Source organism: Falco peregrinus, chromosome 4, assembly GCF_023634155.1.
Source record: "Falco peregrinus isolate bFalPer1 chromosome 4, bFalPer1.pri, whole genome shotgun sequence".
NCBI lineage: Eukaryota > Metazoa > Chordata > Aves > Falconiformes > Falconidae > Falco > Falco peregrinus.
In genome coordinates, this window is record NC_073724.1 from 43276652 (window position 1) to 43300094 (window position 23443).

At 44.0% G+C, this 23443-nt stretch overlaps 1 protein-coding gene across 1 annotated transcript in view; it reads right to left on the bottom strand.

The window, feature by feature from the left end:
- BACE2 (beta-secretase 2) overlaps window positions 1–17431 on the bottom strand; it is a 55920-nt gene extending 38489 nt beyond the window's left edge. Inside the window, exon 1 of the mRNA XM_055802770.1 lies at window positions 16733–17431. Within this exon, the coding sequence (XP_055658745.1) occupies window positions 16733–17044 (312 nt within the window). The 5' untranslated portion in view covers window positions 17045–17431. The remainder of the gene's footprint in view (window positions 1–16732) is intronic.
- Between the last annotated feature and the right edge of the window lie 6012 nt (window positions 17432–23443).

Below are 23443 nucleotides of genomic sequence, written 5' to 3' on the forward strand. Positions count from 1 at the left end.
TGAAAACTACAAGCAACAATGCCTTCTCTGGGATTTTAACTTGATTCAAGGGCACCCCTTTCTTTTCCCTTCTCTCCTGCTCCCAATAAAGAAAGCGACCATTCCACACTAGTAACATTCATATGCCATTCAAAATCTTGAACTGTTGTGCTTTCACAATTTCTCGCAGGCACACACTTAAAATAGGCCTTACAGTCCTACTCTGCTTGATGGAATATGCCACACAGTGAACTATCACAGAGTAAAAATGTTTTTTTGTCCACATGTAGAGACTATAAATAGGAAGCATCCCCCATTACCAGCTCACGAGCTGTTACCACACATCAGGATGTACTGACTTTTGTAAAGTCCACCCTATCTAACAACTCCTGAACTTGTAACATCTCTTAATCCTCTCTCTCTCTTATTTTGTCCCACACATAATAAACCCTACAGAAAATAATTTGCTAGACAGTGCCTAAAAAAAAGGTGTGAAGAAGTGCTATGTTTCTTGTTAAGGATTAGCAGCTAGAAATGGTTTGGGTAACAGCTCTTCTATTTCAAGCTGGTTAACAGATAAGAAAATTAGTTGCCAATTTAAATACTGCCTCATTTAGCACAACGATTCCTAATTACAATATCAGCCCATCTGGCAAGAATTGCTTACAACCGTCATGTGAAATAGAAAACACACTAGCAACTATGCGCTGTTTGCCCATAGTTATCACATGTTATTATTGGCACAGACTGTCAGTCAGGTTATTTCAGCAATTTGTTTCTACAAATTAATGATGTTATAATATACAGCACCATTTTAAGCACAGAGATACATTATGCTTTTTTCCCTGTATTACTTGAAATTAGCATTTACAGTCTACTTTCTAATAAACAAATTCAGAAGACTAGGCTTTAATATAGATGTCATCTGTTCCTCTTGAGATACAGAAATAAAACCTAATTATAAGATGAGTTAGAGGAATCTTTGGAAGCATTTCTAGATGTAGGGGCCTGCAAAGTTAGACATAAACTGAAACAGTCTCCACAATGACGCATTTCTGCTTGCAGTATACTACGTATTTTGCTGAACAGGTATGACTAAAACCAAAAAAGGGTGTGTTTGTTGGTCTGTACAACAGACTGGCTGGCACACTGCCCCTGAACACTGGGGCAGGGATGGGACGCTCCCATTTTTCATTCCTTGTAAGCACTCTGGACTGGAGCAGCCTAGTCCTCATTGCTCTGCAGCACTTTACAGAATGGTTGAGGTTGGAAGTGACCTCTGGAGGTCATCTGGTCCAATACCCTGCTCAAGCAGGGCCACCTAGAGCAGCTGCCCAGGATCATGCCCAGACAGCTTTTGAGTATCTCCAAGGATGGAGATTCCACAGCCTCCCTGGGCAGCACGTGCCAGTGCTTGGTCACCCTTACAGTAAAAAAGTGGGTTTCCTTACATTTAGAGGTTATCTCCTGTGTTTGTGCCCACTGACTCCAGTCTTGTCACTGAGCACCTCTGACAAGAGCCTGGCTCTCTGCTCTTTGCACCCTCCCTTCAGGTATTTAAGCACGTTGACGAGACACCCCACCCCCCTGAGCCTTCTCTTCTCTGGGCTGAACAGTCCCAGCTCCCTCAGCCTTCCCTCATGTGAGACATGCTCCAATCCCTCAAATGTCTTCATGACCCTTCACTGGACTCTCCCCAGTCTGTCTGTATCTCTCTTGTACTGGGGAGCCCAGAACCGGACACAGCACTCCAGGTGTGGCCTCACCAGTGCTGAGTAGAGGAATCCAGAAAACAACTTAGCTTTTTGACTGAAAACTGCACGGCCACTGATGATGGAGAAACAGCCCATCCAGAGCCAAATGACCCTCTGCAGCTTGGATGGTATCACACTTGACCTCTGAGGAGGAGGAGGAGGAGGAAGGGGGCAGAGGGGGCTGGCCCACGTGTTAGGATGAGCCCAGGATAAGTGTTTCCTGTGGTGCCCTGAGGGAGGTCACCTCACCACAGAAAACAGACCTGTCTGCTACTACCTTAAAAAAAAATCCTCCCATAGTCATAAGAAGGGCTTAACCATGCAGCCAAGATAAAACAGGCATTGTGAGAAAGAAAACTGTAACGGGAACGCAGATTAATGATTTTCTAATGCCATTTGTTCAGCAGGTGGTGCCCACGTTTCACTGCAACGTCACCCTGGGGACGCAGAGGAAGGTGATTTATTGCAGCATGAAAACTTACCAGGAGGTAAAAGTATATCACCAAAGTTAATTCCTGGTTTCACAAGAGAAATTTGTCACTTCTGTGGTGTGTTTGTAGGCTGAGGAGCAAGCAGGAGAACAAGTGGAAATGGAGGCTCTCTTCGGGGCAGAAGCAGATCAAGCCCACCAGACCATGTTTGGCATTCGCTGTCATTTGCCTCACCACATTCCCAGCTGTTATCAGGACCTGGGATCTGACCCCATATTTATGCTACCTTTTCATTCACTTTCTCCCCCAGCCACCTAAAATGCTCAGCTGTCCCTGGACACTCTCCCACCTGCACTGGGCCCAGCAGAATACTCAGTCTTTGCTCTCTATTTTTTTCATGATCTGCACTGCTAGTCTGGGAGGAATACTTTATTTATTCTTTTTTTTTCTCTCTGAAAAGCAATAATCTCTTCCTTTGCCAGAAGATTACAAAGTACTATCTGGATTAGCCAATCTATCCGTGCTTAAGAGCACTGTGTGCTTCTGTAGTTGAGATTTGTATTAAAAACACAAATGCTAAAATGACTGATTGCTCTGAAGTATAAACTTGCTGAACTAAATTGTGAGTTGAAATATGAGCATCTGACTCTGGGACTGATGAATAGTCATTTTGAAGAGAAATATTACAGGAAGTGCTTTATATATATTATCATTTTGACAATAAGGGAAGGCTATTATGGTTTAAAGACAAAAAAATAGTCAGCCAATCAATCCTAGTAACAAAACAAAATATCTATTCTTCATTTCTGTGCTCTCCTTTCTGCCAATGCCTTTGGTTCCCTAAACATTAGCATTCTCTCTGCACATGCCGTCTCATGTGGTATCTTATTTTTCAGGCTGAAATTTATTTGCTGTGTCTAGATTTATCATACAACACATTCATCCTATTCATGCTATATGAACATGCTTTGCTGTTGAACATGAGCTATTACTTGCTTATCTTAGAGCTGTGTGAATCGCAGCAATTTTGTCTCATTGCCTTTTCAGAAAAGATTAACCTTTTTTTCCTTTTTTTTTTCCAGACACAACTCCCCCTCTCCCATAGCACACCCTACAGATGACAAAAACCAAGGCGTGTGAAGCAACTCTCTAGTTCACATAAACCAGCTACAGCTGAAGTCATGCCATGCTGGAAGCATTGGGTTTTAAGGAAAATCTGGACTAGTTGAAGTCCAGTAACAGCAATAACCTAGAGGTCTAGAAAAATCTCACCTGTAAATAACCATTGAAAAGCCTGAAGTGGTTTGAGAAGACTGATGAAAACCACAATAGTCTTAATAGATGTAGGGTTGCTAAAGAGATCCCCCGGGAGCCACACCTTTCAGAAAAAAGGGGTCGCATGTGAGCTGACTGGAATCTTCATCAGCCTCTCCCAGTGTAGCCAATAATGCACGTTAACATCAAGTAGACTGTTAGTTCTTACTAAGAGCAGTAAGGCACCCAAGTGCTTACAAAATTGAGCAAGGAAAATGTATTTTCTACATTTATACTGAAAATATTCTTGAACCGAAAGGTTAGTGAGTGCCTAGATAAATGTAAGATTAAAGAACCCCACAAACACATCCTAAAATTAAAGAACGAATGCAGGTGACATTAGCTATTTACACTTAAGTACACACAGAGCTCTTGTAAAATCTGAAAGCACGTTTCCACCTGTTAGTAGGTGTATAGGAATTAAATTCATCAATTTCTGCTAATTGCAATAAAGCACTGATGAGACAGGGAGATTGTAAGCTGAATGCCACTGGGACCAACTCTCACATCTAACTGCAAGACTCATGAGGAATCCCAGTGCCCACGCAGTCTTGATTTAGAGACAAGCTACGTCTAAGCTCTCTGCCAGATCTAAATTAGTAAGCGTCTCGTCCAGAGCTCACCTCTCCCACCCCAGAGAACACGGTGGCCAAAGGTGTTGGAGAGACAGCTATTAATTCAATAGGTAAAAAGAAACAAAAGAAATGCCTTAAGTTCATCTCTACTACCAGCCTGACTCCTGCAGATAGGCCCGTGAATGCCATTGCCAAGTTCATAGTCACCTTCTCAACCTAAACCTTTCTCGCTTTGAAATCCCCAAGCATAGCCACCGCAGAGCAGACCTGCTGGGCACTGCTTGGCAAGATTTTGAACCCTTTAGAGCAATGGCCAGCCACATCAGATGGCGACTAGTCCATGGAGCTATGGGCGCTGTAGGAGTACCTGAGGAGAGGGACAGCTTCTAGCTCCATAGTAAACAGGGAAGTGGTGGAGGTGGGTGAAAGGCTGCACAACTGTGTTTCACAACAGAGGGGCGCAGACATCACTGGCCAGCAAAAAAGGGTTTCGCTATCCCCAGACAGCTCGCTCAACAAGCCTCTATGCACTTGTACCCTTGCGCTTAACCACAGCCTGTCTTGCTTCATTCCTGAAGAAAACCACTGTGAAATTACTTCAGTTGACCTGAAGCTAAACTTTCTCTGTAAAAAAAGACAACCACCTCACTGAAAAGCAACAAACCACCCACCTCAAGTGTCTCAGTGTTAATGTCTGCTACGTCTGTTCTGTTTACCACTACTACTTAAAGCATGATACTTCTAAAAAACATACGCTTATGTCAAATTATTTTAGAGAAGGTTATTTTGGTTTTTTTTTTTTTTTTTTTTTTTGGGGGGGGGGGAAGGGGAAGGAGAAAGGGACTTATCAGGCTAATATACTGCCTTTCAGAATATGATACCCAAGGAGGTCTTTTTGGTGGTTTTTGTTTTGTTTTGTTTAAGGAAATGAAATCAGCAACTCTATGTTCATGTATTATACCCAGGGAATGATTACAGTTAGGAGCTGCATACAGTTCAGAAATTCAATTTTCTGAGGCTTTTGCTCTCCAAAGTTAGCTTCCAATATATTTTGTCAGGTCACCCTTTTCTTTACCTCTATTGTTAATTAGACTGAGAAACTGCTGTCGAAAAAAAGAAAAAAAGGTATTTTTAGTTGTTCTTCTATACCTAGTTTCAGAAGTCCTACACTATAAAAAAAAGTTTGTTTTGAAATTAAAGCAACAACCCCTCCAACTGCAGTATCTCCAAGACTGAAACAGCTTTACACTTTTGCACAGAGCCAAGCCATACTAAGTAAACTCAAGAAGGCTTAAACTAATTTTTAAACCTTCCTCATGCTGTACAAGCTTCTACACCATCAGTCACTGCCCATGTTTACTGTTCCATGTGGAAATATTAGAATTAATCAAGGGCCATGTTGCAAACTTCAATACAGCTTATGAAGCCCATTCCTAATGTTCTTGAGCATAGGCTATGAGGTATCTCTAGTCTCACGAGCACTGTTATTTTTCTTGGTAATCTCCCTTTTGTCAAACACACCACAGTACCATTGCCTCTCAGGAGAGACTCAGTCTCACTCCTGTGCTTCTACCTCCATTATAAGGTCTCCCTTGCACCAAAGACCTGAACTTCCATCTCAAATTTAAATAAGTCCCTGGATTTCAAATTGCACTGAAGATGTGAAACAAAGTGCCAAAGCTGCTATTGCAATATTTAAGTAGCTTTTGAAGGCTGTGATTAACTTTGAAAAAGGCTACATTTCAGAGACGGGTAGGATGAAAAAGAAATTTGCAGGACAGCAGTGAGAAAAAACATAGTTTTGAGAAGGCTGCACACTGGGTCTGATCTCTTCCCTTTCCTCCCCCCATCAACTTGCTCTCGCAGCGACACGATTCTTTTCAGTTTTTTTCCCCTCCTCTGTCAAGATGTTAGTTTTGGAGACGGGTGTTTGTTAGCAAAGGTTTTTCAAAGCCTGGAGAGCTGAGAGAAAGAGGTGAAGGCAGGACACTCCTGACATATCAGGTCTATCTGTTCTCCCCAGAACAGGCTGTTCCCAGTAGCACTGCCATACCCACACAGTGGGGCTGCTCATTATAATGTCCTTCGAGCGGCACTTTCTGCCTGCTTTCAGGAAGGGCTTGCTTATTTTTTTTAGTGTTTTTCTTCAAGAAGGGCACTGAATGCTTATATGATACTTTCCAGTCATTCCCCTAAAACACTGCAACAAAACCAGAGTGTATGAGCATCCTATTTCTTGGCTTCTCTCTATTCAGCCACTGCAAGGTAAAACAACCAACCTTCCCAAAAATGAAAGCCAACAGACACGATTATATGGGATCCCCCACCTTGCTGCTTAAGTCAGGTTCACGGCTATGAAAGCAGCCTCTCCCTCCTGGAGGCCAGGAAACTACCAATCATCCCTCGTCCACATACTGGGATCCCTGGGTTAGCCAAGATTGTTGGACATGGAGAAGTAAATAAATTAGTGCACCACAGCTTATAAAACCAACTATGAACTCCCTGTACTTCAAGGCATGACCTCTGCTATAAAAATGCCACGACTTGTTCTTCAGGACTGGACTTGCAACATTGCCAGATTTTGTTTCAACATATGAGAGCTGCTACAGTATTACATACCGTCAAACTGTGATGTTTCAGCCTGTTTCAGATGCGGAGCTGAAAAGACTAGACCCATCCTCTACCTCCCTTGAACTACCTCTTCCTCACCAGCCACAGCAGCTCTCACCTCCATTCCTCCCTTTCTGCCCAGAAAGGACCATGATCCCAAACTTTCACACACCTGTTGGGCTGTTGCTACATGAACGGCAAAGGGGCAGGGCTGGATCTGGTGCAGGCAAAGGGAGGGAGGGAAGAGATCAGGCAAAAAAACCCCATCCAGCTACTGCAAGCACAAGGACTGGAATTTGGTAATTCCGATTGTATTCCCTGCTAGAAAAGCTGTGCCACATCTCTGGGGCAAGGCATAGGGTCAGGCAGCTGCCCGCTGGTCGGTGTCATCTCAAGTGGCTACAGGAACGTACACAGGCAGCCCCAGGTCTGGAACACAAACAAGGTGCTGCAACCCCAGTGTTTTTATTTCCCTGGTAATTAATAAAGGGAATACAACATACAGAAGGCTTTTGCTCCCCATTCCACCTGACCTATTTAGGATACTACCAAGGAACAGAACTTAATTGTCATCATGGGTATTTCTTGGAATTATACATGGGAGTTAAAAGGCACAAACAGAAAGCACTTTCCACTCCATAATATCAGGAAGGACTATCCAATCGGAGAGAGAATTAAAAAAAAAAGGAAAAAAAGGTGTTAAGCAATGTCACAATAACATGTTTGATCTATTAAAAATAACAACAATATTTTTATTCATATTTATTCTAACTTTTATGAAAAATTTGGTAGAGCAATCTAAAAGGCAGATTTGCTTCTCAAGTGAAATATTTTTTTTTCTTTTTTTAAATCAGTAGGTTCCTCCCCCTGCTACTGGACTCGTTTATTTCTCTCTTTCCTTTTCAAACATGCACACTTTAGTCTTTACCCTGGCTAATACTGTAGAGGCAGCAGCTTTGGGAAATGAAACAGCTTTGCCTGTGGCTCATACATCATTACAATTGTTAACCAAGTTCCACTATAAAAGTCTTTATTACACAGGAGAACAGAGAGGCATGCAGGAACACAGCTTTTTTTTTTTTTCAGCTACCGACTTGAGTTTGTAGGGCAGGAAGTTAAGACTTTGTTATGCTCCGAGGTCGATGAAGTCTGCTAGTACACACTGCGACAACACACAGAAGACAGCTTCCTACTATTCATTCCACCACTTATCAACCTGTATGTAGAACTAACCTACCTTCCACTTGGACCAGGGATTACAACCCACTGTGTGATGATGGTACCTCAGGTCCTGCAGCAGCCCAGGGCTCCAACATTTTACGCACCACTGGGAAGGCGACAAGTGTAGCTGCATTGCTGCCCACACACTGGAGCCGATGGTGCTCAGGCCACCAGAATTGTGGAAGTTCATCCCTTAGCAACAGTAAATGTCATGTACACCTGCTGTGGAGCAAGTTTTCGAACCTGAACACAAATGTGCAGGTAGTAACTCCAATATTTGGTCACTTGCCAAGAAAACGTTAACCTGAAGGCTCAGCAGAGTGCAAATGGAAGTTAACATTAGCTGGAACATTCGTAACTACAGCGACTGAGAAATTTTCTGGACACACCACACTGCCCCCCACAACGCTCCCCCTTATTTATCTCAGCAACCCTACAGCAAAAATCTGGCACTTGGGATCAAGCTAAATGTTTGTACTATTCCCTGAAGGACTTTGCAGCCATGAAGTAATAAGATTATTCTGTGGCAGATAACATCTGATGCAGTCACAGTGCTTCAGTTTATCTTGCTACAGCATTTCTCAGACTTTGGAAAGTGTGACCACCTTTGGACTCCTCTGTCTTATTTGCAACCTGAGAGTCACCAAGAAGAAAAATGAATGGATTAAATAAAAATCTCTTTAGTCACAGAGAAGTATCAGTAGGACTGATGAATCATTTTCTGACATGCTTCACATTTCACTCTTACTCGTAGCAGACATATACTAGACAGCACAGTGAATGAAAGCACAGGTCTCTCCATACCATGCTTAAGCAGCGTGGTAATACTGCCCTGAAGACCTTCCTAACTGGTATACCATGCTCTGTCTTGAAAAGACGCTATAATTGTTAATTTCTTATGCCACAAACTCTGATAGTCAAGGTTTCTGTATCAGCAGGTATCAGAACAGAATTTCGGAAGTAAAGTTGCCATTTATGTAGGAAGAAAAAAACCCCTGCAAGATTTCACATTTTCGAAAATAGATCTGAAGCCTGCAGTCAAAACAGATGCTCTAGTATATTATTTCCTATGCCAAAACTATTGCTGCCAAAGGCAATCTTCAAAATTTACCTTCTGCTGACCTGATGCATTTTTTTTCTTCCCTACTACCACAATAAAATTTTCCAGGGGGGACACACAGGATCCAGCGTTCCATACAATGGCTTCACAGGCAAACCTTTCGTTTCTACAGGAGCCCCAAATGGCTGATCTTCTCTGGTGAAGCTTCCTATGGCAGCAAAGTAAGAAACAGAAAGAGCCTGGGTGGGTGAGAAAATTCTCACATCTGGCCTTGACGTGAGCCTGAGCACAAGCCGCAGCGGGCTCCAAGGCACTCTTCTATGGACCACTCTTGCAGGCAGATCCACAAACAAATGTCAAGGAATTATCTGAGAGATGGCCACCAAAAGGATCCAACTACTTTCTCCCTGCCAAATGGCAGGAGCTGGCCTTTAATGAGAGAAGACTTACGCTCCCTCCCTCAAGTGGAGAGGTGACTCTCAGTTCTTGAGTTGCTGTCTGTTTTTCTTTAAAACAAAAATACCAATGGGAAAAAGTAGTGCTATCAAACAGTTGCAGATCCCCAAGAATGGATTCATTTGTGTCCTTAAGGAGGAAAAGTTTACCAAGTGTTACTGCAACATTAATACCTTTCCTCTTTTAAAATGAAACCAGACTAGCTATGACTTTGAGACAAGCATTTTCCCTGAACACATGCAGTCTAGCTTAACAGCAGTTTTTGCTGGTAGGTAGGTACAAAAATAAACCAACCATAAAGCTGAATAAAATCAACTAATTTTAGTACTCACAGGCTGAGCAAAGAGAACAAAATCTACAAGTAATTTATTTTTCACAATTTCAAATTATTAGTAAACAGTGGTGAGGGAAAAGAAGGATTGTAAAGTGCAATTACTGTCTTAACAGATTCCCTCCAAAAGAGCATTTTAATTATGACACATTAATTGTATTCAATGAATTATAATTTTCATTCCAGTAAGATTTTTTTCTCCATCCACCTTATTTTCCTCAAATTCCCTCTCCACCATACCCCACAGGTTTCATCTATTTGAGGAGAACTCTTCAAAAAACCTGAAACAAAGGTCTAGAACATCTGTCCCCTGCTGCCCTCCCCTTAAAATACTCTTAGACATAAAAAGGCAGCGAGAGCAGAAGGAGAGACAGGCAAAAGGAAGAATGAGGGAAGAACTCTGAGGCAGGAGAGAGGAGGGGGTGTGTGGGGGGGTGGAAGGTATTATTTTATCAACCTTTGGCAAAACAGGAAGCAAACATTGGCTCAAGGCTTTCTGAAGGCATGAGAGCTAACTTTGCTATGTGACTGCTCTCGGAGCGTGGCCGAAAGCCCATCAGCCACGCCTGGAGGAAGCTCGTGGAAAAGGCCAGGCCCGTGGGCAGTAGCAGGTTCAGCTGCCAAACTTCCATCCCAAGAGAAGTTTACCCAGCTCCTTGGCAAGGATCTTGGGTGGTTCTGGGCTGCTGCTGCCTTTGCTGCACAGAGCATGCAGCTGCTGCCATAGCAAAACCAAAACACGCAGCTGATGCAGACATGCTCGTGCTACCTCAGGTACTGCCAGCGGTAATGGAGCTCACTGCGTGTTGCAGAGCCACCTGGAAAAGCACAGTAGATTGCTTTGCAGAGGACCCTGTTGTCACAACTAGACTGTTAAGATCCACGAGTTAGCTGGTTTCTGCTAGCTCAGTTCTATAATGCCGTAATCCAATTGCATGGGTGGCTGCAATGTAGACATATGCAGAGAAGCGGAGACAGATAGTCAGCTAACTTGTTATTTTAAAACTAAGGGAGTTCATGTGCAAAAATTTGCAAATAAAATCTATTTCAGTCCTGAGCTATTTCAAGTGCTTTGAAGGACACTGAAGTAACAGATAAAAATTAAAATGTAAAACTTTCAATTTTAACAGCACTCTGCTATCCGCAGAACATGTACTGCATTTACTTCATGAGCTCAGATCTACATAGCAAAACCAGACTGAAAAGCAGCAAGATGTATGACAGTCCCATCAATGGCAGGAAAAAACCACTTCCTTTCCTTTTCTTTGAAGATCAGATCTCAAGTCCTAATCTGGTCAGAAATAGGAGCAACAAGTTCCTTCACTTATTTAAAGAAATTATGATGAAATCTGTATTTTCCAGTAAGGGAGAGAGGTATGTCTGATTCATAGTGGAGATGCACATGAGCAAGGGTATGCCACTGTATCAGCTTCTTTTTTAAAACATAGTTATACTTGACAATGGCCAGATAACATTTCAGGTCAGACTTGCTTCACCTACAATAAGTGAGAAATTTTCAAAGATAATAAACTGTGGAGGCAATGTAACAGCTAACGTTACTAACAGACTCGAAGTCTTAAGTGCCCTTCATGAAAATGAAGGCCTTGCAGGGTGTAGTAGTTTTTAAATATGTCTTGCCAGACACTATCACTAGAGCTCACAGACCTCTGGTTAAAGCGGGGGGGGGGGGGGCGGGGGGGGGGCGGAAGCAAAAACAAAAACCTAAACAAACCCCAAGAAAAAAAAGATTCCTTCTTTCATAATCACAAACACTCAAACATTTGGGAATTCCACATGGGTCTTCTTTTGCTCACTGGTTTGGTTTCATCTCATTTTTGCTCCAAATCCCAACTAACTTACTCCTTAATAATAGTAAAAATAGTTATTACCTCTCCCTCTGCTTTTCTCTTTCCTAATCTAATACTTTTGTCTTGATAGGGAATGAAATGCAAGGAGCAGCAAAAGGTGTGAACCTGAAAACTATTGTCACCACACCTGCTCCTCACAACAGATCTTCTGCACCAACTGACCAGGATCTGAATGCACGATTGCTACAACTGGCAACCCTGGGTAACAAAACTTCCACCACTTCTCCGAAAGAGAAAAAGCACCTTTAAAGGAGCAGTTAGTGGGTCTCTAATCCAACTGTCCCCGGGAAAGGAGCACATCCTGGGGAACGATCATGATCAGCCTCATTCATTCATGTCACTCTGTGTACAGACACGGCAGACCATTGCAGCCCACCTACAAACAGCAAGGCAAAGACTTGCTATAAAACACTAACTGTGCTATACTCTAATCAGGGCACCTGCATTGTAATTAATACTCGCATTTTGGGTTATTTTTATAGTACAGGCTCCACTACCTCCATGCATTCCCTTTGGTGAGGGCTACTTTTGTATGAAAGGAGGTGCCAGAATGCGAATTTGTAAAGGCAGGGACCTTTCTGTCAACTGCTATGGTTGTTTGCTTTGTCTTTGGTCAAAAATAGATTACACCCCACTGGAAGACAGTACATCACTGTATTAGTCCTGTCTTATAACTTTCAGGTCCTTGTCCTTTTTATTTTGCAGGCATCCAACAACAACCAAAATATACCCAACTCATCATTTAAGAACAGGAATATTTTGCATTTCAATAGTATTTCCATTAGAGGGATCTGGAGGGATTTTGACCCTGTCACCTCAAAATATCCAACTACACCACAGAACTCCTCTTTGCTCCTCAATCCTTTCTTCTTTCAGTTTTCATAAAGAGCTCAAAAATAAACACGAAAGACCCACATTATTTTTTAAAAAAAGGAAAGAAAGAGAGAAAGACTTGAGTTGGAGCTTGACTTCTGGTATTTGAACCTGGAAGCATGACATTTTCAAAACTTCTTGTATCTAGAAAGATGGTAAACTCCCTCTCAGCAAAATTAAGAAAGCAGAGCTTAGCTTCCTAGGGAACAGCACAGCTCCAGAAATCAGGCCCTTATCACCAAATATAGCAAGACTACTGAAGCAATGAAATTACAAGAGCAGTTGAATCTTTCCTCACAATCTTCATTCCTTCCAACACTCAGGAAATAAGAGCTATCAACAATTAAGGAAGAATGGCTCCATGTTCAGAACTTGCTGACGTGTCTGTTAATCACCTTCAAAATACCAAGCTATAAATGTTAAGAGTCCATGACACACTTGAGGTGTTTAATACATATCCTTCTTTTCTTTAATAGCTGGAAGAAATTGAAGGAAAAATAACCGCCCACCAATTACATGGAAACTGGAGTTTGTGTTTTGCAGTGAAGGTCATTAGACCCAACATTCACATTGACCTTAAAACTTCAGAGCAAGTTTACAGGACAGGTTTTTGCTCACAGGTCCCTGCACAGAACAAACTGCCATTAGGAAATAAAATAGACAAAACCTCTTCATGCATAGACTGAAAAATTGACATTGAAATTTCAAAAAGGAGCTGTGGCATTCAGAGCACAAGTCAAATCCTACCATGGTTTCAATATCTGCTAATCAGACCACAGCTACGTGACTCTGAGGAAGCATACGCCTGACCTCTCTTTGCAACGAACTTGCAGGAATAACATTTACCTGCTCTCAATAAAAACACAAGTTGGAAATGCAGTGGGACTGGTGGGAATACCACTACCTCATGCAATGAAGGCTAACACATGAGGCAACAGTACTTTCTTTGCAAATATTTAATGCAATCCAGATGGACTTCAAGAAAGCTGTGAAGAACGTGGGGTGCTTTAAGAGTTTGACTGTTCTATTGGTCAAAAGCTCACAGGAGAAACAAAATTAATATGAAGAGAACAGCAGTGAAGATTGCAAAAAAACCCCTAAATGATCTTTGATTCAATTTCTCACAGTGCTTGAAATCTCAGGGCAGGAAAAATAATAAAAGATAGAGCAAAGGAATTCCATCAGATTATTTAAAGAAATAAGAAGTAAGAACAGAGCACACAATTCATATTGGGCTCTTGCTACCTCTTATTTAAATTTGGAATTGGAAGACGTGTACCCACACAGACAGGTGTAAAGCACAATCCATCAGAAGCAGGACACATAAGAATACATCCACAAAATAAGAGACAAATATATCACACTCCTCAATACAATAGACCTTCTTTTTCACCTTTCACATAATTCTTAAGTAGATCTGCCTGTGAATGGATGAGAGTGGGGGTAATGACAATTGACACTGACCTGGTAGCTAGTCTAGAGACCCAATATGATTAGGAAGGATACTGTATTATAAAACTTAAAATTATAGAAACACTCTGGCTGCAAACACTTTGTAAAATTGGATTGACTGCACTGAAGTTTCCTCTCTTGAAAATAAAATAAATTTGACTTCACACAGCTGCTCTATTTTTATATCGTCAGAACGAGTATTTCAGAACTGCCATTGTGAAATGCAGTTCTGTGCTGTGTGTATCTGCTCTATGAAAAATCAGAATTGGAATGAAAGCCAAACAGTGTGCCTTAAATGACCTGAAAAACGTAATTCTTTCATAGTAGCTTCCTTCCAAGAACAGAAATTAAAAAAGGAAAATTTCTAAAAATGCAACTGAGCAGTAAAGCAAGCTCAGTAGTGCTGAAGTCTTTCACAAATGCTTACTCCCCATACTGGCACAGTAGCTTTCAACGCTTAACGTACACACTTTCAAAGTCACGAGGCACCAATGCTATCATAACCATGACATTAAGTCTTGTGCCTCTTCTCACAACCTGCTCTTTGGTCTTGGTCCATCCGCTACTGCCTTGTCTGCATTTACCCACCCCCTCTCTGTAACACTGTCTGGAGCAGCAGCTTTGCCATCCACCCTTCTGCTCCGACAGCATGGAAGCAAAGCCATGCTGCTCTGCAGCTCTTCGTTCTTCCTCCCTAGCAAAATGTCAGGGCATTGAGCTCAGCTGTCCTGGGAGAAGCCTAGGTGAGGAAGGGAGTTAGCCTGGGGGAAAGTCCCATGCAGGAGGGGTGCAAGAGTAAAGGAAGGTGTCCAAGCAGCTTTGTACTATTCTCCGCAAAGCAGAAAAACAAGTACATTTGTGATCTTTAAGCCTTCCAGTTTCAGGCAGGAAACGAGGTAACAAATTCATCTCCATCAACAGTAAAGAATAATTTTTAACTGCACTCTACTGAGTCACTACATGCCAAGATCTGATTTTGGAAACACAAGCGCATTTATAACCTTACTTAAAACCTCGGTGGGCCTACTTGTGAATAAATGTTCACATATGCTAAACACCAGTGGTGGTCTTTTAATTAATTAACTTAACGAGAACTCAGAACTAGCTCAAAATAGTAAAAGGTTTGCAACCAGATTCAGAGCTTTTTTTTCTTTTTCCAGATGGAAAAAAATCACTGAGACAAGTTTTTCTGAAACCTTGCATCACATGTAATACAAGTAATACTAGCTGTTAAGTGTTAAGTGAAGCCTCCAGGTGCACTGAGGGCAGCACATTTCTCCCTCTTAGATCTCCAGTCACATTATCAAAAGCTTGTCCTTTTTCCTTCTCCATTTCTTCCAATTTCAGAATCCCTCTAGACACGTAAGGGGATGTTACGCTTGATAGTCACTTTTTCGACCTAAAATTATTTTCCTCATTTAAGACATACTGAATTAGATTATTAGTCCAATCAAATCTGGTATCTTGATTCTGGCAGAAACCAATAGTGAATGTTCCCTGGAGTAATGAAGCACACACAACACCACACTAATAGAACTAGTCAAATATGCAGCGCGCAACACGGAGGAAAAATTATTTCATGGCCTCTACGCCCATCAGGCTACACCTTAATGCCTCACACTTAGTTAGCTTTTTTTTAAAAAAAACCTCCCTTTATTGATCATAAATAAGCCACCCTTTCTCAATACATGCATTGATCCTACCGTCATACATTTCAATTAGAACAACGATGTGGCCAATCCTCTTACATTCAAGGTGTAAACCAGAAAGAGCTCACAGCAGCCTAAAAATGTAACACAGCTGAACACTCCCTGTTGGCTTAGCAGTTTCACATTCATCAGCAGTTTATTAAGTAGAGGAGCTAAAGCAGCAGAATAAGAATTCTTTTGTGCACACGGGGAAGCAAGGATCTAAACTCCCGAAGTAAACACGAAGTTCTGAGGGAAAGCCCCGAGGGCCTTCAGGAAATTAATCCCCACTCAGCTGACTAGTCATCCCCACCAGCAGCCCAGCACCGCTCCTCCGGGGATCTCATGACACAGATGAAAGAGCAACTACATGGCAAAAAACTTGAGCAATGCTGGTAAAGGCAGATGGGGGAGATTCAAGGAAACATGGTCTGTTTGAACGCAGTATTAAACCCACGCACGTTCTTTGTGTTATTAATGAGTAACATACGAATTCCCGAAAAAGGGGGCTGGTTTCGCTTTGCTATCACTTACTTTAGCAGGAAGATTTCGAGTGATTCTCGCTGAGGCACCGGGAGGATCTATGAAAGCACCCAATCACAATGCAAAACAGCTTAAAAAATAAAAGAACAAAAAAGCACCCTCTCACTCTAAACCACAGTCATTTCGACTGACAAAACAACTCGCTTCCAACGAAAATGAGACAGCCTGACACCAGGGACCAGCTCCGCAGGATCTCCGGAGCAGTCGCCGGGCCGCGGCAGAACCGCCTCCCTCCGGCAGCCGCTGCCCTTCGCCACTCCCCGCACCGCACTGCCCCGCTCCGCACCGCACCGCCCCGCTCCGCACCGCACCGCTGGCGCCCGGGGACGCGCCTCCCGCCCGGCCCGTGGAAACTCGCTGCTGCCGCCGCCGTCGCTCCCCCGCGCCGGGCACCGGCAGCGTCTTTCGGGGCGGGGGGGGGGGCGGGGAGGCTCCGGCACTGATCATCGGGAGAAAGTTGTGTTTGGACCCGGAGGCGGCTAACTCCAGACCCCCGAGAAGTTCCCCCCCCCCCCCCCCCCCCCCGAGAAGTTGGCCCTCCCCCCCTCCGAGCCCGCAGTCCACGGCCCGCTCCTACCGCCTGCGGCGGGGTCCCGATCAGCATCTCCAGGTAGTAGCCGCGGCCAGAGTCCCCCTGAAGATTCTCCACCATAGCTAAAAAGTTGAGGGTGCCGCCGGGATCCGAGGCCAAGGCCAAGCCGTCCGCGCCACCAAGGGAGTCCTGCTGCCGGCTGCCGCTCCCCGGCCGCAACACCACCGGGGCTGGCGGAGACCCGCCGGGGACGGCCGGATGGGACACACGGAGCGGGAGGAAGAAGAAAGCCCGGCAGAGCCCCGTGGCGCCGGCCAGGAGGAGCAGGAGACTGGGAGCCGGCGGCAGCGTCCCCATCCCGGCGGCAGCGCGGGGGCCGGGGGCGCTTCCGAACTGCAGCGGCTCCGGCCGGAGGCAGCGGCCGCCTGGCTGCCAGACTGGAGCAGCCGGGGCGGGGAGGGGGAGGGGAGGAGGAGGAGGAGGAAGAAGAAGAAGAAGAAGAAGAAGGGAGCGGCTTACCCACGCCCCGGCTTCATCCCCCCCTCCCCCGAACCGAGCTCCTCCTCGCGTTTCTCCCGTACGGCCCCCGGGCAGCGGGGGGCTGCGGCCGCCCCGGGACCTTGCGGGAAAGTTGCTCCGGGCCAGCGCCCGCGGGGAGAAACTTCCTGGCTCGGCTCAGCCCAGCGCAGCCCCGCTAACGGACCGTGACGGCACGGCGGGGGAAAAGTTTCCGTACGAGTGGCGGGGCGGGCGAGGAACGGCCGGGGGGGGGCGGGCGCGGCCGGTCCCCGCCCGGTGCGGCGGCAGCGGCTCGACCCTCACCGCCGGGGGGAGAGCGGGCGCCTCAGGGCCCCGCGGGCGTGGAGGCTGTGGCCAGGCAGGGGGTGGAGGAGGAGGAGGAGGAGGAGGAGGTGGTGGCGGTGGCGGGTAGGTCGGAGCCGGGTGCGGGGCTGTGGATGCGTGTCCCGCACGGGTGGCCGTGGCTGCGTGTGCCTGTGGTGCGGGTGGCAGCAGCCACGTTTCACAGCGGCGGCGTGTGTGCCAATTCATCTGCTGCAATAATAAGAGCGAGGCATGAAAGACGTCTGCTTGTGAGAAAGCCTGCGAGGCTTTAAATGTCTTCATCATGCACGGAATTAATAACCGGAGTCAAGTGTGGCCTTTCAAAAGATGGGAACACTTAGGATGGAATTACTCTCTGCACCTCTGGAGTAATGGCAGTGCCAGATGACTGGATGGAGCAGACAGTCCAAAAGCCTTGAAAAACAGCACTGGGCAAGTTTAAGAAGATTCACTTTGGGTTTGTTTCTGACCCTTCCCCCCATCCTCTGTAGTAGATAGGGTTGAAAAATAGCCAGCCCAAGTCATGCATACTCTCAGTATCCCCCAACCAATTTGCTGGTGACCACCTGGTCTGTCCATGTGTGTGTAAATCTGCTCCAGGCTGCGTGGACTGAGATCCCTCCCCTGCCACAGGAAAGAAGGAGGGCTCCCTCCCTTATTTGAGGTGGAATAATCATCTGTAAGATTTCCAAGTGTTTCAAAGGTATTAAATGAAGTTTCACTAGGAGGTAGACAGTAGCAACATTAATTCCCAGGAAGGCTAAGCAAACTATTTGCTGGGAGGGTATTCAGGTGCAACTTACTCCTAGCCGTTGCCAGAGCTGCTTGAAGATGGTACTAAAAGAAAATTAAAGCCCACCTGCCCTTGCTGAAGGAAAAAAGCTGTCTTCCCTGATGTTTTCAGTACTCTGGTTCTCTGTCGCTTAAAATCTGGAGCCCTTGCTCACACTTTGTAGTTCCTGTCATAGATCATTTCAGTGCCTCTGGTGCAGTTGGGTGCTTTCCTCTGCATCCACAGCTGGAGTGGGATGCAGCCCCTGTCCCTTTGGCTACAGAGGTCTCTGCAGGAGGAGGAAAATGCTTTAGTGCTCTTAACCTCGCCTAGCTGCAGCTGGGAAGGTGGGAAAGCCTGCAAGGAGCTTGGCCTCGCTGGGGTCTTGGGTGGGGGGCATAGACAAAGCTCGTGTTCAGGAGGTCATTTTGCTTGTGGGAAACTACACATCTTAGTAAAAGGTGAAATTGCGCAAACTTCCCCTGCTGTAGGAAGCTTTCTATGTGCCTCACAAGTAGGAATGTGAAATATTGCGGTCATGGTATGTCTAGTCTCACCTGCTCTAGGCTGATGGCAGTGGGAACACCTGAGGGAGTGGTGTCGTGGCACGCACAAAGGGGTTATCTCCGGAGTGCTACAGTAATGGCTTTCTCTAATATAGCTGGGGTGGTGACAGGTTGTTCTGCAAGGCCTATCTAGTCAGAGCTGAAGGGGAATTAAAATGCTTCAGGCTCTTCAGGGGTGAGCTGAAAACTGCAGAAATGCCCCCCCTTTGAAAAAGGAAATGTGAAACGTATTCAGGAGTATAATTGAACACCCCCTCAGAGTGGTAGGGATGTATTTATAACAGTCAGCAGCTATATACATTTTGTTTTAATTCTTTTACAGTACAGTAAGTCTTCCCCCTTGCCACTGTTGCTAAGATACGTTACCGTACTTCTGGCTAAAGCAATTCCAGTCAAAAGAAGTGTATAGTTTTCGAACTATGGAACGTATAGCATAGCCTTCAAGTATTGAAGAGAAAACTTGTCTTTTTCCATACTGTTTGTTAAAAGTTCTTGTCCTGTTTTCCACAGACCTAGATAAGTCTTATAGCAAATGCATATCAGGCAGCTACTGCATATGAAATGGTGTATGAGCACAGCAGGGCTCGTGTTCACACAATAGCATGTTGTGAGGTTTCAGCCTTGCCTCATCTGTTCCTTTATTTACCTAAGTATCTGATAAGGCTTAGGCTGTGCTATGGACAGGTGAGCAGTTCCAGTGCATTTATGAACAATGGAAGGAATGGGCCTTAAAAGAGCAGTGTAAACAACTGCTTTTGAAAGACGACATTATAAAGTCCTCCTGAGAGCTGAACAGCTGAATGTAACTATATCAAAACATTCCTTGGAGGGGAAATCATCTGTATGCCTTGAATGCCACTACAATCAATATACACATTTATTTCTTTGTGTATCACATACAGAAAAGAAATGAAATGCTAGAAATAGACACAAGTTTAAGTGGCTGTACTCCTTGTTTTCTAGAATATATTGAGAATCTTGTTTTCTGTATTTTTGTTATTCCAAATAAATATTCTTTGAGTAAATATTTTTTTAAAATCTTTGAATATCAGTCCCTGTGAATAGGTCTTTTTAAAAAGTCATTTATTTGTCCACATATAAATTTGCAGATATATCTTGACTTTGATCCAATTCTGCATTAATTTAATTTGATGGTATTGTGGTGCTTTAGACCTTGAGCCACTTGACAGGGAATTAACATATGTCTCTCTAACATAACCTTCCACCAATTTTTACAGAATACAGCACATCATAAAAATCCAGCTGCGCGGTGTTCTGGACAAGGTGTATTAACCAAGTCAGGAGGACAGCTGCTGTACAGAGATGTTAAATCAGAACCACTGAGAAAACAAGCAGGAACGGAGAAGGTGGCTCAAGCTGCAGAAGTGCTGGACCTGATCCCAGTGGAGGGACTCAGGATGGCTAAAAAGACATCCTTTCCTTCCAAAAGAGGAAGCTATTAGGGAACTGCTCAGACTGAAGTGATTCTCTGCTGTGCATCTGAAGAAGTCGGGCTGACCTATGCTACCGTTGTGCACTAACAAGGGCAGATGGACATAAAGACTTCTGTTCTAAAACTGCTTTGTCTTCTTTCTGTGTTCCTACAGTTAGCATAATCAATACTACAATTTTAAGACTGATCGCTCTTTACGGCTAATTGCACCCTGGTACTGAAAGAAACCTAGCTGGACCTGCAGTGTACAAATGGTTAATTTGCAGAATGTGGTAGCCTTAGGAGAGGGGAGATTTTTTCTTCCTGGACCTGACTGGGAAATGGTCTTCTCTGTCTGTGGTCATTTTGCAATCAGCTTTTGCATATTTTGGACCTAATTCAATGAAACGTTGCTGGTAAATTACAGAACAGTAAACAATCAAGTGGCAGCAGAGACCACAAGATTTGGCTCTTGTGTGTGTCTGCCAAGGCAGTGTGTCTTCAAAGGCAAAACCAAACCAGCTACCCCATGTGATGAGGTGTGCCACCCAGAAGAGCTATTTTCTGTGGTGCTGAAGTGACGACATGGACAGTTCTGGGGCTTGTTTAAGGACTGAGCATATGCACTGTGTATAGAGCTCATCCAAAATGAACCTTGTGGCTGGGGATGTAGGTGCAAATGTTTAGCGCCCTTCATCTCTTTACTGTGGGTAGAGAATCTGTGGGTGAAAGTGTTGTCTTTGATCACTGCCTGTTCAATTAGTTTTCTGAGTGATGATAGATCCCTTTGGCTACAGTTGAACATGTAAGATGTTGAAGATCCAGCTGTCTTTTGTAAAAGTTTCATTAAAAAACAAGGAAAAGATCATCCTTGGTTGCTGCTGAAGGCCTCTAATCACTTGTAGAGCTTGGCTGAGCTGATCTAGAAAATCATCCCAAGACTTTGTTTTGTGGTAGAGGCTGTCATCCAGTTGTGTGCTGAGGTCCCTATTTTGCATCTTCTTCACTGGAGCAAGGTCCTCTACCCCAGCAAGATGTCACAGGATGTGAACTCTCCATTTGGAGCAAGAGGTCTTTTCTTCTGTAGAAATCTTCATGCCCCAAAATGTTTTCTTTCTCCCCTGGGTCTTCAAGTCCACATACACAACACCCTTTTCTCTGTCCCACCTCATCCCTTTTTCTCTGACAAAGTGGTGTGTCATTCAAAGAGAAGAGATGCAAAAAACCAGCTTGTTTTCTGCTTCTCCCTGTGCTAGAACAGAGGGGCTGTGCAGAAGCTACCATGTCTCTTTTGTGGAAAGAAGTGAGAGCAAAGGAAGGGGAGGCAGAAATGCACTTCCAAGTGGCTCAAAGTAAGGCTCACTTAGGCCCCTTAGGCTCAAAGGACAGCACAGAGCTGAAGTCAAGAGTAGGGTCCTGGACATCCTGGTGCTACAGTGCTGCTAATAAGTTTAGTATTGCATTTGTTTTGAATCTTGCTAGCGATGGGCCTGGTGTAGCTCATTGCTACCTGGGAGAGTGGCTGTCAGACCTTCTACCCCACATCTGAGGCAGCCTGCAGAATTCTTCATGAGTACATTGAGCACTCTCAGAAAAGCGTTATTTCTCCTCAGGAAGCTCTGCAGGCTTTCTCAAGCTTATTCTCTAGTGTGCACCATGGAAGAAATAATTTGTGGGTTAAACCTTAAAATGATCCAATATCGACCTTCTGATTCCAGACCTTCCTACACCACAAACAGCAATGGTTATAAATTTATAAACTATGAAAAATTAAACATGCAGTGAACTATAACAGCACTTTAAAAACAGCACATTGAGAGTTGGCACATACTGCTAAGATTACTCAGATGCTTTCACAAATGTGCAGGGCTGCAATCCACTTGCCTGGCACTGGTAGACCATTCATTTATTGTTTATAGTAAGAGTAGTAGGAATTGCTTGTTAGTGGGTGTTCAGGAAACTGGTCAGCTTGGTCAAGACTTCAGAAGCGCTTAGACCTCCACAATGTTTACTGGGAAGTGGAGGACATGGGATACAGAGCCCTCCTGGAAGTTTAGGCACCAGTTGCTTTGGGGAAGTAAATGCATGGAGTACAGTTTTATTCCAATCCACCTGTGTGCCAGATGTTCATCAAGATTACAAGCATGCTCCTGTCTGCACCTCACTTAAAAACTGCCATGAGGAATGCTATTTAAATAAGTTTACAATTTAATAATGCTGTGGGTCTATATTTATGCCCATTCTTGGAGAGGAATTTTGTGACGGACTACATTGTTTTAGCAGCCAGTCTTAACTTGAGAAGTTGCTGGCTGTTTACTGTAGTCTGCATAACCATTTCAGTGCGGAAAGTTCAAGAAACAAAGGATTTCATGCATGGCAAAATTAGTTCCTACAGCCTGTCTTTATAACTTGTGCTTTTCCCCCAACCCCCTTTCTTTATCACCCTGATGCTGACTGTGGCAGAGCCTCTGAAGACTGAATGTAGCAAGTATGTTTTGCTATAATCTATAAAGATCTCTAGTTTCCTTAACTTGGGTTCCTCAACTCAGTGACTGTCACCTGGACATAGAGCTTCCTTCCTTCCTTCCTTTCCTCTCCTCCTGGGCCAGTAGATTTCTGGATTCTAGTTTAGATATGCTGCTGTAGTAAATAAAATCAGAAATGCTGAAGGATGAGCATGAACCACAGACTTCAGACCAAGTGTTTGAGTGACACTTGGATGAAGGATAATTTGGAATGACAACCTAGGTACATGTAATTAGTAGAATTAATTAAAGATATTTTTTAAATCATTTTTTTGTTTTGATAGAAGATTATTTGCAGTCTGACAATGACTCTTTATTTTTTATTTTTGGCTTTTTAGTCTTGAAATGATACTTTTATTTGTAGATATATATATTATTTTTTGTCTGAAATAGTGACAGGGATGTGGATCAAGTCTTCATCCCAGTGGTAACAAAATTATTACACTTGTCACAGTGACCTTGATCTACATAATCTATTCTGTATCCCATTTCATACCCCAAACTCAAGCTCTGTTTTCCCAAAATTCTTAGAAAGAGTGAAGTTTTTCTGTTTGTGCACGTAAAGGTAAACGTGCATGAAAAATGAATATGTTACTAGCAAAGTAGTCCACAAGCACT